General features: G+C 36.0%; 1 protein-coding gene across 1 annotated transcript in view; it reads left to right on the top strand.

Moving 5' to 3' along the window:
- LOC138357550 (murinoglobulin-1-like) overlaps positions 1-15,292 on the top strand; it is a 130,670-nt gene that overhangs the window by 101,923 nt on the left and 13,455 nt on the right. The window contains exon 7 of the mRNA XM_069314409.1: positions 14,635-14,849. Coding sequence (XP_069170510.1) covers positions 14,635-14,790 — 156 coding nt within the window. The 3' untranslated portion in view covers positions 14,791-14,849. The remainder of the gene's footprint in view (positions 1-14,634; positions 14,850-15,292) is intronic.

Genomic DNA, 15,292 nt, shown 5'->3' with positions numbered 1-15,292 from the left:
CTCTCTCTCTCTTCCAATTTCCTTACAGTTATTTCAGAGTTTCAAATAATCATAGAAGTTTATTTATATGTTTATGACCGAATTTGTAAAAAAGACCATTTTTCAGAGAATATTGTCTTAGATGTTTTGTTAAGGAAAACAGACAACTTAGCCATAACATTTAGTTTTATATCCATTTACGGCTATTTCACCTGTAAAGACCAAAAATGAACAGAGCCCCGTTATAGACAGAATTTCGTCAGAGACCATTTTATACCTAAAAATGAACAGAGTCCACTTGGTGAGCAAAATTAGTCAGAGACAGTTTTAAGCTCAAATTTCATCAGAGTCCTGTAATCTGTGAAAATTTGACAGAGTCCATTTTATACTCAATTTTCGTCAGGGTCCAGTTTATGCTCAAATTCGCCAGAGTCTACTTTGAGAGCAAAAATCATCAGAGACCATTTCTTGATCGAAATTAATCAGAGTCCCAATTGAAGACCCAAATTTGACAGAGACCACATTTTCTCTACTAGCAGTCCAATCCCCCTGAAATTTTAAACAGTCATATTTCAGTCGTAGTAAATAAGATCAAGTCAGTTACTGAGCTCCAGCTCTCGTCCCCCCACCCTACTCCACCCTCAAGTCTTTGTTAATATCCTATCAATTCCCCTGAAAATTTTTACCCTCTGTATTTCAGACATAGTAAATATGATGTAAACAATTATAAAACTCTAGTTCTTGTCCTCCGTCCAAGTTCACTCCTGTAAATTCATTACTATCAGTCCAAATCCCCTGAGATTTAAACACCCAACTACATTTTCAGACATAGTAAATAAAAACCAGTTCAGTTATCAGTTTCAACTCGTGTCCCCCAGCTTAGTTCATTTTGTACAAGTTCTTTATTTTCCAACTAAATCACCCTGAGATTTAAGATCACCTTATTTCTAACATAGTAAAATTAATCTGGACATTAACCAAGCTCCATTTCCTCTGTCTTAGATCATCGAACATAAATATATCCGATCAAGTCCCTCTCCAGCCTAACTCTTTACCAGAGTAGTCACAAAACCCCAACCTGTGTAATTATCTTTCTTCCCCAACGTATCCAAACCTTCAATAATCATCATACTGTATTTGCATATTTTCTCTATATTCAGCTGTGTTCTTCACATTTTTTTCCATGTTTTCTGTGTTCATTCCATGTTCTACAAATGTTCACAGCATGCTCAGTTCAAAGTTTTTCTGCCGTTTTCCCCGTATATTCACTATGTTCTTTGTCATGTTTTTCATGTACATCATATGTTCTCTGTATAACTTTTATACTCAATATTCATGTTCTCAATGTTCATAGCTTGTTCTTCACATGTTCAGTGATCATTCTTTGTATTCCTATGTTTCTTATCATATCTTCATATTCTCTATAAGTTCATATTCCCTGCATGTTCACTCTATTCATCAACTTTTTCTTACATGTTTTTCTGTGTTCACCGTATGTTCACTGTGTTCATTCCCCTACTTAACCTCAATTTTTTATGTTCTTTGTTTCTTTAAACCAATTTGTTTCTTCCATTCACTAACTAGTTCTTTGTCAAATAATATTATACTGCAATACAGTTCCCTCAACAATTTTAGTTACCCAGTTTTTATTTGCAAACTATGTCAAAGTAATTCTCGCAGTAAACTTAATAGTTCCACCAACCCCGTTCTTAAACAAATCTACACTTTATTCAGTTCCAAATTTACAAAGACAAACCTTTCTTGTAACTTCTTAACTAAAAATCTTTCACCAATCAACTAAAACATAGTCACTTTCCTCTTTTCTCAACTAAACTTATTATCCATTCAACCAAAAAATAGTCAAAGGAATCTTTCCAACACTGTTCATAACTTCACTTATTCCCTAGTCATCAGAAAATAACCGTGTTCTTCATGTTTCATTGTCATGTCATAACTAAAATTATCCAACAATCAACAGAAAAAGTCATATTCATCATCATTGTTCCTAACTAAAATTATGTTTTGTCAAGTAAGAAAAAATACTCAAAGATATCTTTCATCGCTGTTCTTAACTGACATTATACTTCGGGGAGCACAAAATAGTCTCCCTCGTCATGTTTTGTCTTTTTCCTTAACTAAAAGTATTCATCAGTCAACTAAAAAATAGTTACTTCATCATGTTTCCTTGTCATTTCGTAACTAAAATTATATGTCGCTAAGTAAGAAAAATAGTCAAATGTAACTTTTTCAGCATATTTCGTAAAAATTATATGTCGTTAAGTAAGAAAAATAGTCAAAGGTGCTCTCCGTAACACCAAAGTTACTCTTCGAGACATCAAAGTTACTCTTCAATACATCAAGGACTTACTCAAAGACACCAAAGTTGCACTCAAAAAACATCCTTTGAGACATCAAAGACATCCTTTAAGACATCAAAGACACCTCTCAAGGCATCAAAGACACTCTCAAACACACCAAAAGGCACTCTTCGAGATATCAAAGTTATTCTTCGAAACATAAAAGTTGCTCTGTAAGATATCTTCGTTCATCAAACTTATTCTCAGAGATATCTAAAGTTATTCTCAGAACAATCAAAAGTTATTCTAAGACAACAAAAGTTATTCTCAGAGCTACCCAAAGCTATTCTCAGAGTCATCAAAGCTATTCTCAGAGTCATCAAAGTTGCTCCAAAAGACGTTAAAAATTAATCTCAGTCATCAAACTTGTTCTCAAAGTCATCAAAGTTAATCTTAGAGTTATCAAAGGTATTCTCTAACTCACTTTTGTTCATCAAAGTTTATCTCAGAGTTAACAAAGGTAATCTCTAACTCACTCTCGTTCATCAAAGACATTCTCAAAGTCATCAAAGTTATTCTTTAAGTCACCTTCGTTCATTAGAGAAACTTTCCAATCCATATTCGTTGACCAAAGTTATTCTCAGAGTCATCAAAGTGATCTCTAATTCACCTTCGTTCTCCAAAAGTTGTTCTCTAAGACACCTTCGTTCATCAAAGAAACTCTCCTTCTTCCATCATGTTATTCTTTAAGACATCTTCAGTCATAAAAATTTCTCTCCAAAATGTAACTAGTTCAGCTTTTCCATACAAACCTGCACTTCTGTTAAAATATATTTTCTTAGTCGCTTTAACCGCTAAAAACTGTTCTCTGAAACTACACTGTTCAAACCTACGTAACCTATCGTCTCCACCCAATGTTACTTACCTACTTAACCTGCATAACCTAACTTTACCTATCCTAACATAACTTACCTTACCTTACCTATCTTACCTAACTTTACCTATCCTAACATAACTTACCTTACCTTACCTATCTTACCTAACTTTACCTATCCTAACATAACTTGCCTTACCTTACCTATCATACCTAACTTACCTAACCTAACCTACTTATCCTGCTTAACCTAACTTACCTACATTTGCCTAACTTATCCTGCTTAACCTAACTTACCTACATTTACCTAACTTAACCTAACTTTACCTACCCTAATTTAACTTACCTAACTTAACCTAACTTATCCTGCTAACCTAACTTACCTACATTACCTAACTTAACCTGCATAACCTACCCTGCTTAATTTAACTTACCTTACCTTACCTATCTTACCTAACTTACCTGACTTAACCTAACTTATCCTGCTTAACCTAACTTACCTACATTTACCTAACTTAACCTGATTAACCTAACTTACCTACATATACCTAACTTATCCTGCTTAACCTAACTTTACCTACCCTAATTTAACTTACCTAACTTAACCTAACTTATCCTGCTTAACCTAACTTACCTACATTACCTAACTTAACCTGCTTAACTTAACTTACATAATTTAACCTAACTTATGCTGCTTAACCTAACTTACCTTACCTTACCTAACTTAACCTGCTTAACCTAACTTACATAACTTAACCTAACTTAACTTACAAAACTTATCTTACCTATCCTAACCTAACCTAACTTGCTTTACCTAACTTAATCTTACATTCCCAAACTGATGTATCCTAACTTATCTAGTCCAACCAGACATGATCTAACTTACATAATTATTCCTGCTTGTCTTTTGTGTTTCGTCAATCATTGTCTCATATTCATTTACTCATTTCAAGGGTTAATTTCTCAAATGGACATTTTTGCATTTCAAGTGTTATTTGATTAAGATTGGGTGTTTAACCATTTCAAAGGATTTTTGTTATATATGGGAATTTAGTCGTTTCAAGGGCTAATTTCTCAAATGGTCATTTTTGCAGATCAAGGGTTATTTGTAAAAGTTCATCAAGTTGCTCATAAGTTGTATTTATTATGTTTGTTATAATTTATTCTTATTCCCCAACCCCTTAACCTAACCTCTTGTAATCTTAGTGTATTTAGCAGGTTCTATCATATGTTCTTATTCCCCAACCCTTTAACCTAACCTTTCAGATGTAGTTTATTGTGTTTTTGACGTATTTGTTGAATATATTATCCTTTTTCATAATCTTTCAGATGTAGTTTTGTTTCTCCTTTGTATATTTTTACCCAAACCCACCATCCCACTTAACCTTCTTTCCTTCTTTTACTTTGTTTTCACATATAGGTTCATTCTTTATCTTAGTAATAATAAAATTACAATAGTAAAGAATCAGATCTACTAAGACTTGAAATTGAGAAAAAACAAGAGAGCAAGGGACTGAGAGCATAAAAAGAGGAGAAAAGAGTAAGAGAGGGGGTGGGGGGGAGGAAGAGCATGGGAGCACTAAGACTTGAATTTGAGAAAAAAGAAAACCTAAGTGAATGAGAGTGAGGGTGAGAGAATGGGAGCATTAAGATTTGAATTTGAGAAACAAGAGAGCATTTGAGCAAATGAGTGAGAGAGAGGGGGAGGAAGAGAAAGAATAAGGGAGAGAGATAGAAAGGGGGTGTTAGAAGGAGTAGGAGAAACAAAGTAAAAGAAGGAAAGAAGGTTATGTGGGATGGTGGGTTTGGGTAAAAATATACAAAGGAGAAACAAAACTACATCTGAAAGGTTATGAAAAAGGATAATATATTCAACAAATACGTCAAAAACACAATAAACTACATCTGAAAGGTTAGGTTAAAGGGTTGGGGAATAAGAACATATGATAGAACCTGCTAAATACACTAAGATTACAAGAGGTTAGGTTAAGGGGTTGGGGAATAAGAATAAATTATAACAAACATAATAAATACAACTTATGAGCAACTTGATGAACTTTAACAAATAACCCTTGATCTGCAAAAATGACCATTTGAGAAATTAGCCCTTGAAACGACTAAATTCCCATATATAATAAAAATCCTTTGAAATGGTTAAACACCCAATCTTAATCAAATAACACTTGAAATGCAAAAATGTCCATTTGAGAAATTAACCCTTGAAATGAGTAAATGAATGAGACAATGATTGACGAAACACAAAAGACAAGCAGGAATAATTATGTAAGTTAGATCATGTCTGGTTGGACTAGATAAGTTAGGATACATCAGTTTGGGAATGTAAGATTAAGTTAGGTAAAGCAAGTTAGGTTAGGTTAGGATAGGTAAGATAAGTTACGTAAGTTAAGTTAGGTTAAGTTATGCAAGATAGGTTAAGCAGGTTAAGTTAGGTAAGGTAAGGTAAGTTAGGTTAAGCAGCATAAGTTAGGTTAAATTATGTAAGTTAGGTTAAGCAGGTTAAGTTAGGTAATGTAGGTAAGTTAGGTTAAGCAGGATAAGTTAGGTTAAGTTAGGTAAGTTAAGTTAGGGTAGGTAAAGTTAGGTTAAGCTGGTTAAGTTAGGTAAATGTAGGTAAGTTAGGTTAAGCAGGATAAGTTAGGTAAGTTAAGTTAGGATAGGTAAAGTTAGGTTAAGCAGGTTAAGTTAGGTAAATGTAGGTAAGTTAGGTTAAGCAGGATAAGTTAGGTAAATGTAGGTAAGTTAGGTTAAGCAGGATAAGTTAGGTTAGGTTAGGTAAGTTAGGTATGATAGGTAAGGTAAGGTAAGTTATGTTAGGATAGGTAAAGTTAGGTAAGATAGGTAAGGTAAGGTAAGTTATGTTAGGATAGGTAAAGTTAGGTAAGATAGGTAAGGTAAGGTAAGTTATGTTAGGATAGGTAAAGTTAGGTTAAGTTAGGTAAGATAAGTAAAGTTAGGTAAGTTAAGTTAGGATAGGTAAAGTTAGGTAAGATAGGTAAGGTAAGGTAAGTTATGTTAGGATAGGTAAAGTTAGGTTATGCAGGTTAAGTTAGGTAAGTAACATTGGGGTGGAGAGGATAGGTTACGTAGGTTTGAAGAGTGTAGTTCAGAGAACAGTTTTAGGGTAAAGTGACTAAGAAAATATATTTTAACAGAAGTGCATATTTGGTATGAAAAGCTGAACTAGTTACATTTTGGAGAGAAATTTTATGACTGAAGATGTCTTAAAGAATAACATGATGGAAGAAGGAGAGTTTCTTTGATGAACGAAGGTGTCTTACAGAACAACTTTTGGAGAACGAAGGTGAATTAGAGATCACTTTGATGACTCTGAGAATAACTTTGGTCAACGAATATGGATTGGAAAGTTTGTCTAATGAACGAAAGTGACTTAAAGAATAACTTTGATGACTTTGAGAATGTCTTTGATGAACGAGAGTGAGTTAGAGATTACCTTTGTTAACTCTGAGATAAACTTTGATGAACAAAAGTGAGTTAGAGAATACCTTTGATAACTCTAAGATTAACTTTGATGACTTTGAGAACAAGTTTGATGACTGAGATTAATTTTTAACGTCTTTTGGAACAACTTTGATGACTCTGAGAATAGCTTTGATGACTCTGAGAATAGCTTTGGGTAGCTCTGAGAATAACTTTTGTTGTCTTAGAATAACTTTTGATTGTTCTGAGAATAACTTTAGATATCTCTGAGAATAAGTTTGATGAACGAAGATATCTTACAGAGCAACTTTTATGTTTCGAAGAATAACTTTGATATCTCGAAGAGTGCCTTTTGGTGTGTTTGAGAGTGTCTTTGATGCCTTGAGAGGTGTCTTTGAAGTCTTAAAGGATGTTTTTGATGTCTCAAAGGATGTCTTTGAGTAAGTCCTTGATGTATTGAGGAGTGTCTTTGATTTCTCGAAGAGTAACTTTGGTGTTACGGAGAGCACCTTTGACTATTTTTCTTACTTAACGACATATAATTTTTACGAAAGTGCTGAAAAAAGTTACATTTGACTATTTTTCTTACTTAGCGACATATAATTTTAGTTACGAAAGTGTTGAAAAGTTACATTTGACTATTTTAGTTGAGGAAAGACAAGAAAAAAATATGATTTCAGTGACTATTTTAGTGCTCCATAAAGTATAAATGTCAGTTAAGAACGACGATGATAGATATCTTTGACTATATTTCTTACTTATCGACACATAATTTTAGTTAGGAATAATGATGAATATGACTATTTTAGCGAAGTGAAAGGATACCTTAGTTAAGAACAATGTTGGAAAGAGGCTACACATGACTATTTTTCAGATGAGAGAAGTGATATTTCAGTTAAGAAATGACAGGGAAACATGATGAAGTAACTATTTTTTTTAGTTGACTGATGAATACTTTTAGTTGAAACAAACATGATGAACATGACTTTTTCTGTGCTCCCCAAAGTATAATGTCAGTTAAGAACAGCGATGAAAGATATCTTTGGTTATTTTTTCTTACTTGACGAAAACATAATGGCTGTTACGAAATGATGAACAAGACTATTTTTAGTTGAATGACGATGGATAAAGTTAGTTATGAACAGTGTTGGAAAGATTCCTTAGACAATTTTTAGCTAAGAGAAAGGTTGTTTTAGTTAAGAACGGTGTTGAATGAGATTAATCCTGACTATTTTTTTGGTTGATCGGATAATAAGTTTAGTTGAGAAATGACGAAAGTGACTATGTTTTAGTTGATTGGCGAAAGATTTTTAGTTAAGGAACGTTACAAGAAAGGTTTGTCTTTGTAAATTTGGAACTGAATAAAGTGTAGATTTGTTTAAGAACAGGGTTGGTAGAACTATTAAGTTGACTACGAGAATTACTTTGACATAGTTTTGCAAATAAAAACTTGATGACTAAAATTGTTGAGGGAACTGTATTGCAGTATAATATTATTTGACAAAGAACTAGTTAGTGAATGGAAGAAAAAATTGGTTTAAAGAAACAAAGAACATAAAAAAAATTGAAGTTAAGTAGGGGAATGAACACAGTGAACATACGGTGAACACAGAAAAACATGTAAGAAAAAGTTGATGAATAGAGTGAACATGCAGGGAATATGAACTTATAGAGAATATGAAGACATGATAAGGAACATAGGTAATACAAGAATGAACACTGAACATGTGAAGAACAAGCTAAGAACATTGAGAACATGAATATTGAGTATAAAAGTTATACAGAGAACATATGATGTACATGAAAACATGACAAAGAACATAGTGAACATACGGGGAAAATGGTAGAAAAAAATTTGAACTGAGCATGCTGTGAACATTTGTAGAACATGGAATTAACACAGAAAACATGGAAAAAATGTGAAGAACACAGCTGAATATAGAGAAAATATGCAAATACAGTATGATGATTATTGAAGGTTTGGATACGTTGGGGAAGAAAGATAATTACACAGTTTGGGGTTTTGTGACTACTCTGATAAAGAGTTAGGCTGGAGAGGGACTTGATCGGATATATTTATGTTCGATGATCTAAGACAGAGGAAATGGAGCTTGGTTAATGTCCAGATTAATTTTACTACGTTAGAAATAAGGTGATCTTAAATCTCAGGGTGATTTAGTTGGAAAATAAAGAACTTGAACAAAATGAACTAAGCTGGGGGACACGAGTTGAAACTTGATATCTGAACTGGATTTTATTGACTGTGTCTGAAAATATAGTTGTGTTTTTAAATCTCAGGGGGATTTGGACTGATAGTAATGAATTTACAGGAGTGAACTTGGACGGAGGACAAGAGCTAGAGTTTTATAATTGTTTACATCATATTTACTATGTCTGAAATACAGAGGGTAAAAATTTCAGGGGAATTGATAGGATATGAACAAAGACTTGAGGGTGGAGTAGGGTGGGGGATGAGAGCTGGAGCTCAGTAACTGACTTGATCTTATTTACTTCGACTGAAATATGATTGTTTAAAATTTCAGGGGGATTGGACTGCTAGTAGCGAAAATGTGGTCTATGTCAAATTTGGGTCTTCAATTGGACTCTGATTAATTTCGATCAAGAACTGGACTCTGATGAATGTTGCTCTCAAAGTAGACTCTGGCGAATTTCTGTTGATAATTGGACTCTGATGAAATTTGAGCTTAAAACTGTCTCTGACTAATTTTGCTCACAAAGTGGACTCTGTTCATTTTTAGGTATAAAATGGTCTCTGACGAAATTCTGTCTATAACTGGGCTCTGTTCAATTTTGGTCTTTACAGGTGAAATAGCCGTAAATGGATATAAAACTAAATGTTATGGCTAAGTTGTCTGTTTTCCTTAACAAAATATCTAAGACAATATTTTCTGAAAATGGTCTTTTTTTACAAATTCGGTCATAAACATATAAATAAACTTCTATGATTATTTGAAACTCTGAAAATAACTGTAAGGAAATAGGAAGAGAGAGAGAGAGAGAGAGAGAGAGAGAGAGAGAGAGAGAGAGAGAGGGATGGTCCAGATATTATGGAGAAGATAAGATAAGATAAGAGGTAACCTACATGCGGCGTCTGGCTGACGGTCTAAAGTAAACACAGGCGGGCCACAGATTGTGAGGTAAGGGGGGAGGGACATAATCGTATGACATTATTTTCATCATAAGAACTTTAACAAACTCGTATGACATTATTTTCATTATATAAACTTTTAACAACTTCTAAAATCTGTGACTGATAAAATTTACCTGAAAACCCTGGCTCATAAACACGAATTTGAATTTCTCCCATAAGAACTTTAACAAACTTCTAAGTCTCGGAAATTATTTTCATCATAAGAACTTTAACAACTTCTAAAATCTGTGTCTGACAAAATTTACCTGAAAAACCCTGGCTCACACGCGGGATATTGGAACCTGAAAACCATGGCTCACACGCGAGATTTTGGACCTGAAAACCATGGCTCACACTCGTGATTTTTTCCCTTGGACCTGAAAACCATGGCTCACACAGAACATTTTTTCCCCCTTGGACCTTAAAACCCTGGCTCACACAGATCATTTTTTCCCCTACCACATGCGTGATTTTGGACCTGAAAACCATGGCTCACACAGAACATTTTTTCCCCCAGAAAAAAAAATGTTCTGTGTGTTGCCATCCCCACTACTACTGTGAGTACCTCAGTGTTACTGTGAGTACCTCAGTGTTACTGTGAGTATCTCAGTGTTACCGTGAGTACCTCAGTGTTACTGTGAGTACCTCAGTGTTACCGTGAGTACCTCAGTGTTACTGTGAGTACCTCAGTGTTACGGTGAGTACCTCCAGTGTTACGGTGAGTACCTCAGTGTTTACTGTGAGTACCTCAGTGTTACTGTGAGTACCTCAGTGTTACTCTGAGTACCTCAGTGTTACCGTGAATACCTCCGTGTTACTGTGGTACCCAGTGTTACCGTGAGTACCTCAGTGTTACGGTGAGTACCTCAGTGTTACGGTGAGTACCTCAGTGTTACTGTGAGTACCTCAGTGTTACTGTGAGTACCTCAGTGTTACCGTGAGTACCTCAGTGTTACTGTGGTACCCAGTGTTACCGTGAATACCTCAGTGTTACGGTGAGTACCTCAGTGTTACGGGTGAGTACCTCGGTGTTACTGTGAGTACCTCAGTGTTACTGTGAGTACCTCAGTGTTACTGTGAGTACCTCAGTGTTACTGTACTCACCTATTTGGGCTTGCGGGGGTTGAGCTTTGGCTCTTTGGTCCCGCCTCTCAACTGTCAATCAACTGGTGTACAGATTCCTGAGCCTACTGGGCTCTATCATATCTACATTTAAAATTGTGTATGAAGTCAGCCTCCACCACATCACTGCCTAATGCATTCCATCCGTTAACTACTCTGACACTGAAAAAGTTCCTTCTAACGTCTCTGTGGCTCATGTGGGTACTCAGTTTCCACCTGTGTCCCCTTGTTCGCGTCCCACCAGTGTTGAATAGTTTATCCTTGTTTACCCGGTCGATTCCTCTGAGGATTTTGTAGGTTATGATTATGTCTCCCTTACTCTTCTGTCTTCCAGTGTCGTAAGGTGCATTTTCCGCAGCCTTCCCTCGTAACTCATGCCTCTTAGTTCTGGGACTAGTCTAGTGGCATACCTTTGGACTTTTTCCAGCTTCGTCTTGTGCTTGACAAGGTACGGGCTCCATGCTGGGGCCGCATACTCCAGGATTGGTCTTACATATGTGGTGTACAAGATTCTGAATGATTCCTTACACAGGTTCCTGAACGCTGTTCTGATGTTAGCCAGCCTCGCATATGCCGCAGACCGTTATTCTTTTATGTGGGCTTCAGGAGACAGGTTTGGTGTGATATCAACTCCTAGATCTTCTCTCTGATCGTTTCATTAAGTACTTCATCTCCTATTCTGTATCCTGTGTTTGGCCTCCTATTTCCACCACCTAGTTTTTTTTTTTTTTTTTTTTTTTTTTTTGAGATATATACAAGAGTTGTTACATTCTTGTACAGCCACTAGTACGCGTAGCGTTTTTCGGGCAAGTCCTTAATCCTATGGTCCCTGGAATACGATCCCCTGCCGCGAAGAATCGTTTTTTCATCCAAGGTTCATTACTTGCATTTACTCGGGTTGAACTTCATGAACTGTGAGTACCTCAGTGTTACTGTGAGTACCTCAGTGTTATGGTGAGTACCTCAGTGTTACTGTGAGTACCTCAGTGTTACTGTGAGTACCTCAGTGTTATCGTGAGTACCTCGGTGTTACAGTGAGTACCTCAGTGTTTACCGTGAGTACCTCAGTGTTACGGTGAGTACCTCAGTGTTACGGTGAGTACCTCAGTGTTACTGTGAGTACCTCAGTGTTACTGTGAGTACTTCAGTGTTACTGTGAATACCTCAATGTTACTGTGAGTACCTCAGTGTTACCGTGAGTACCTCAGTGTTACTGTGAGTAGCTCAGTGTTACCGTGAGTACCTCAGTGTTACTGTGAGTACCTCAGTGTTACTGTGAGTACCTCAGTGTTACTGTGAGTACCTCAGTGTTACCATGAGTACCTCAGTGTTACGGTGAGTACCCTCAGTGTTACGGTGAGTACCTCAGTGTTACTGTGAGTACCTCAGTGTTACTGTGAGTACTTCAGTGTTACTGTGAGTACGTCATTGTTACTGTGAGTACCTCAGTGTTACTGTGAGTACCTCAGTATTACTGGGAGTACCTCAGTGTTACTGTGAGTACCTCAGTGTTACTTTGAATACCTTAGTGTTACTGTGAGTACCTCAGTGTTACTGTGAGTACCTCAATGTTACGGTGAGTACCTCAGTGTTACTGTGAGCACCTCAGTTTTACGGTGAGTACCTCAGTGTTACGGTGAGTACCTCAGTGTTACGGTGAGTACCTCAGTGTTACGGTGAGTACCTCAGTGTTACTGTGAGCACCTCAGTGTTACTGTGAATACCTCAGTATTACGGTGAGTACCTCATTGTTACTGTGAGTACCTCAGTGTTACTGTGAGTACCTCAGTGTTACTGGGAGTACCTCAGTGTTACTGTGAGTACCTCAGTGTTACTTTGAATACCTCAGTGTTACTGTGAGTACCTCAGTGTTACTGTGAGTACCTCAGTGTTACGGTGAGTACCTCAGTGTTACTGTGAGCACCTCAGTGTTACGGTGAATACCTCAGTGTTACTGTGAGTACCTCAGTGTTACGGTGAGTACCTCAGTGTTACGGTGAGTACCTCAGTGTTACTGTGAGTACCTCAGTGTTACTGTGATACCTCAGTGTTACGGTGAGTACCTCAGTGTTACTGTGAGTACCTCAGTGTTACTGTGAGTACCTCAGTGTTACTGTGAGTACCTCAGTGTTACTGTGAGTACCTCAGTGTTACGGTGAGTACCTCAGTGTTACGGTGAGTACCTCAGTGTTACGGTGAGTACCTCAGTGTTACTGTGAGCACCCTAGTGTTACGGTGAGTACTTCAGTGTTACGGTGAGTACCTCTGTGTTACTGTGATTTCCACACAATTGGTCACCTTCAAGTATTCTTAATCCTTTGAAAAAGCTGAAGATTTTACATCAACTAATGGTTAACATAAACTATTGAGTGACAAACTAAATGGGTTAATAAACTAATGGGTTAAATAAACTAATGGTTTACATAAACTAATGGTTTATATAAACTATTGGGTTTACATAACTATTGGGTTTACATAACCTAATGGGTTACATAAGCTAAACTAACGGGGTTACATAAACTAATGGTTTACGCAACTAATGGGATACATAAACTGATGGGTTTATATAAACTAATGGGTTACATAAACTAATGGGTTTCATAGACTAATGGGCTATGTAAAACTAATGTGTTACATAAACTAATGGTTTACATAAACTAATGGGTTACATATACTAATGGGCTATGTAAACTAATGGGTTACATAAACTAATAGTTTACATAAACTAATAGGTTACATATACTAATGGGTTATGTAAACTAATGTGTTTATGTAAACTAATGGGTTATATAAACTAATGGGTTTTACATAAACTAATGGGTTGCATAAACTAATGTGTTACAGAATCTAATGGGTTCACATAAACTAATATGGTTATATAAACTAATGGGTTACGTAAACTAAGGGGTTTACATAAATTAATGGGTTACATAAACTAATGGGTTACATAAACTAATGGGTTACAGAAACTAATGGGTTCACATAAACTAATGGGTTGCATAAACTAATGTGCTACAGAATCTAATGGGTTCACATAACTAATATGGTTATATAAACTAATGGGTTACGTAAACTAAGGGGTTTACATAAATTAATGGGTTACATAAACTAATGGGTTACATAAACTAATGGGTTACAGAAACTAATGGGTTCACATAAACTAATGGGTTTATGTAAACTAATGGGTTTACATAAACTAATAGGTTTACATAAACTAATGGGTTACATAAACTAATGGGTTACAGAAACAAATGGGTTCACATAAACTAATGGGTTACATAAACTTATGGGTTTATGTAAACTAATGGGTTACATAAACTAATGGGGTTTACATAAACTAATGGGATACATAAACTAATGGGATACAGAAACAAATGGGTTCACATATACTAATGGGTTACATAAACTTAAGGGTTTATATAACTAATGAGTTACATAAACTAATGGGTTACATAAACTAATAGGTTACAAAACTAATGGGTTCGTAAACTAATGGGTTATATAAACTAATTGGTTGTGTAAAGTAATGGGTTACCTAAACTAATAGGTTACATAAACTAAAGAGTTACGTAAACTAATGGGTTACATAAGCTAATGGGTTACATAAACTAATGGGTTACATAAACTAATGGGTTACATAAACTAATGGGTTATGTAAACTAATGGGTTACATAAATTAATGGGGTATACTGTGATAAGTGGTGTATTCCTCCAGACACCGACACAATATACAAGAAAGGTTCTCATTGCAGATCTCTGGGTGTAAGGAGGTGGAGGTGCAGGCATCGGAGCTGAGGATCATTGACTGCGACGTGTACAGTCTCAAGGCCTCGGCCATCGTCACTGAGGAAGGTACTGGAGTGGAAATTAAAAGGACGCCTCAGTCTCCATCACCCGAAACGCCGTGACCTTCAAAACTATCTACGAAGACGCTTACATGAAGCCGAACCTTCCTTACTCCCTCAAGGTTGGTAATTATAATTGTAAAAATGTGTTAGAACAAAGTTATGTTCATGTTTTATTATTCACTAAATATTGTCGATTGGCTTGCTGTGCAACACATTTTATAGTTCATTGATTTCCATCTTCTGGGCGTTCAACACCGCCTATTGTTGCTACTGGTGGATGGACACGACAAGACTGTTGCTACTGGGGGATGGACACGACAAGACTGTTGCTACTGGGAGATGGACACGACAAGACTGATGCTATTGGGAGATGGACATGACAAGACTGTTGCTACTGGGAGATGGACACGACTAGACTGTTGGACGTGTCACCTATGTGTGTAAATGTGATCACACACGTGTATAACAAAAAAATTCGTTTACGTCATTATTTACAGTTTTTAACCCAAAACTATTATAACCCTAAACTATTAACTCCGCCAGCAAGAATAATAGACTGACA

Source organism: Procambarus clarkii, chromosome 79, assembly GCF_040958095.1.
Source record: "Procambarus clarkii isolate CNS0578487 chromosome 79, FALCON_Pclarkii_2.0, whole genome shotgun sequence".
NCBI lineage: Eukaryota > Metazoa > Arthropoda > Malacostraca > Decapoda > Cambaridae > Procambarus > Procambarus clarkii.
The sequence above is the reverse complement of the archived record's forward strand: the minus strand, read 5'-3'. Positions and strand labels throughout refer to the sequence as shown.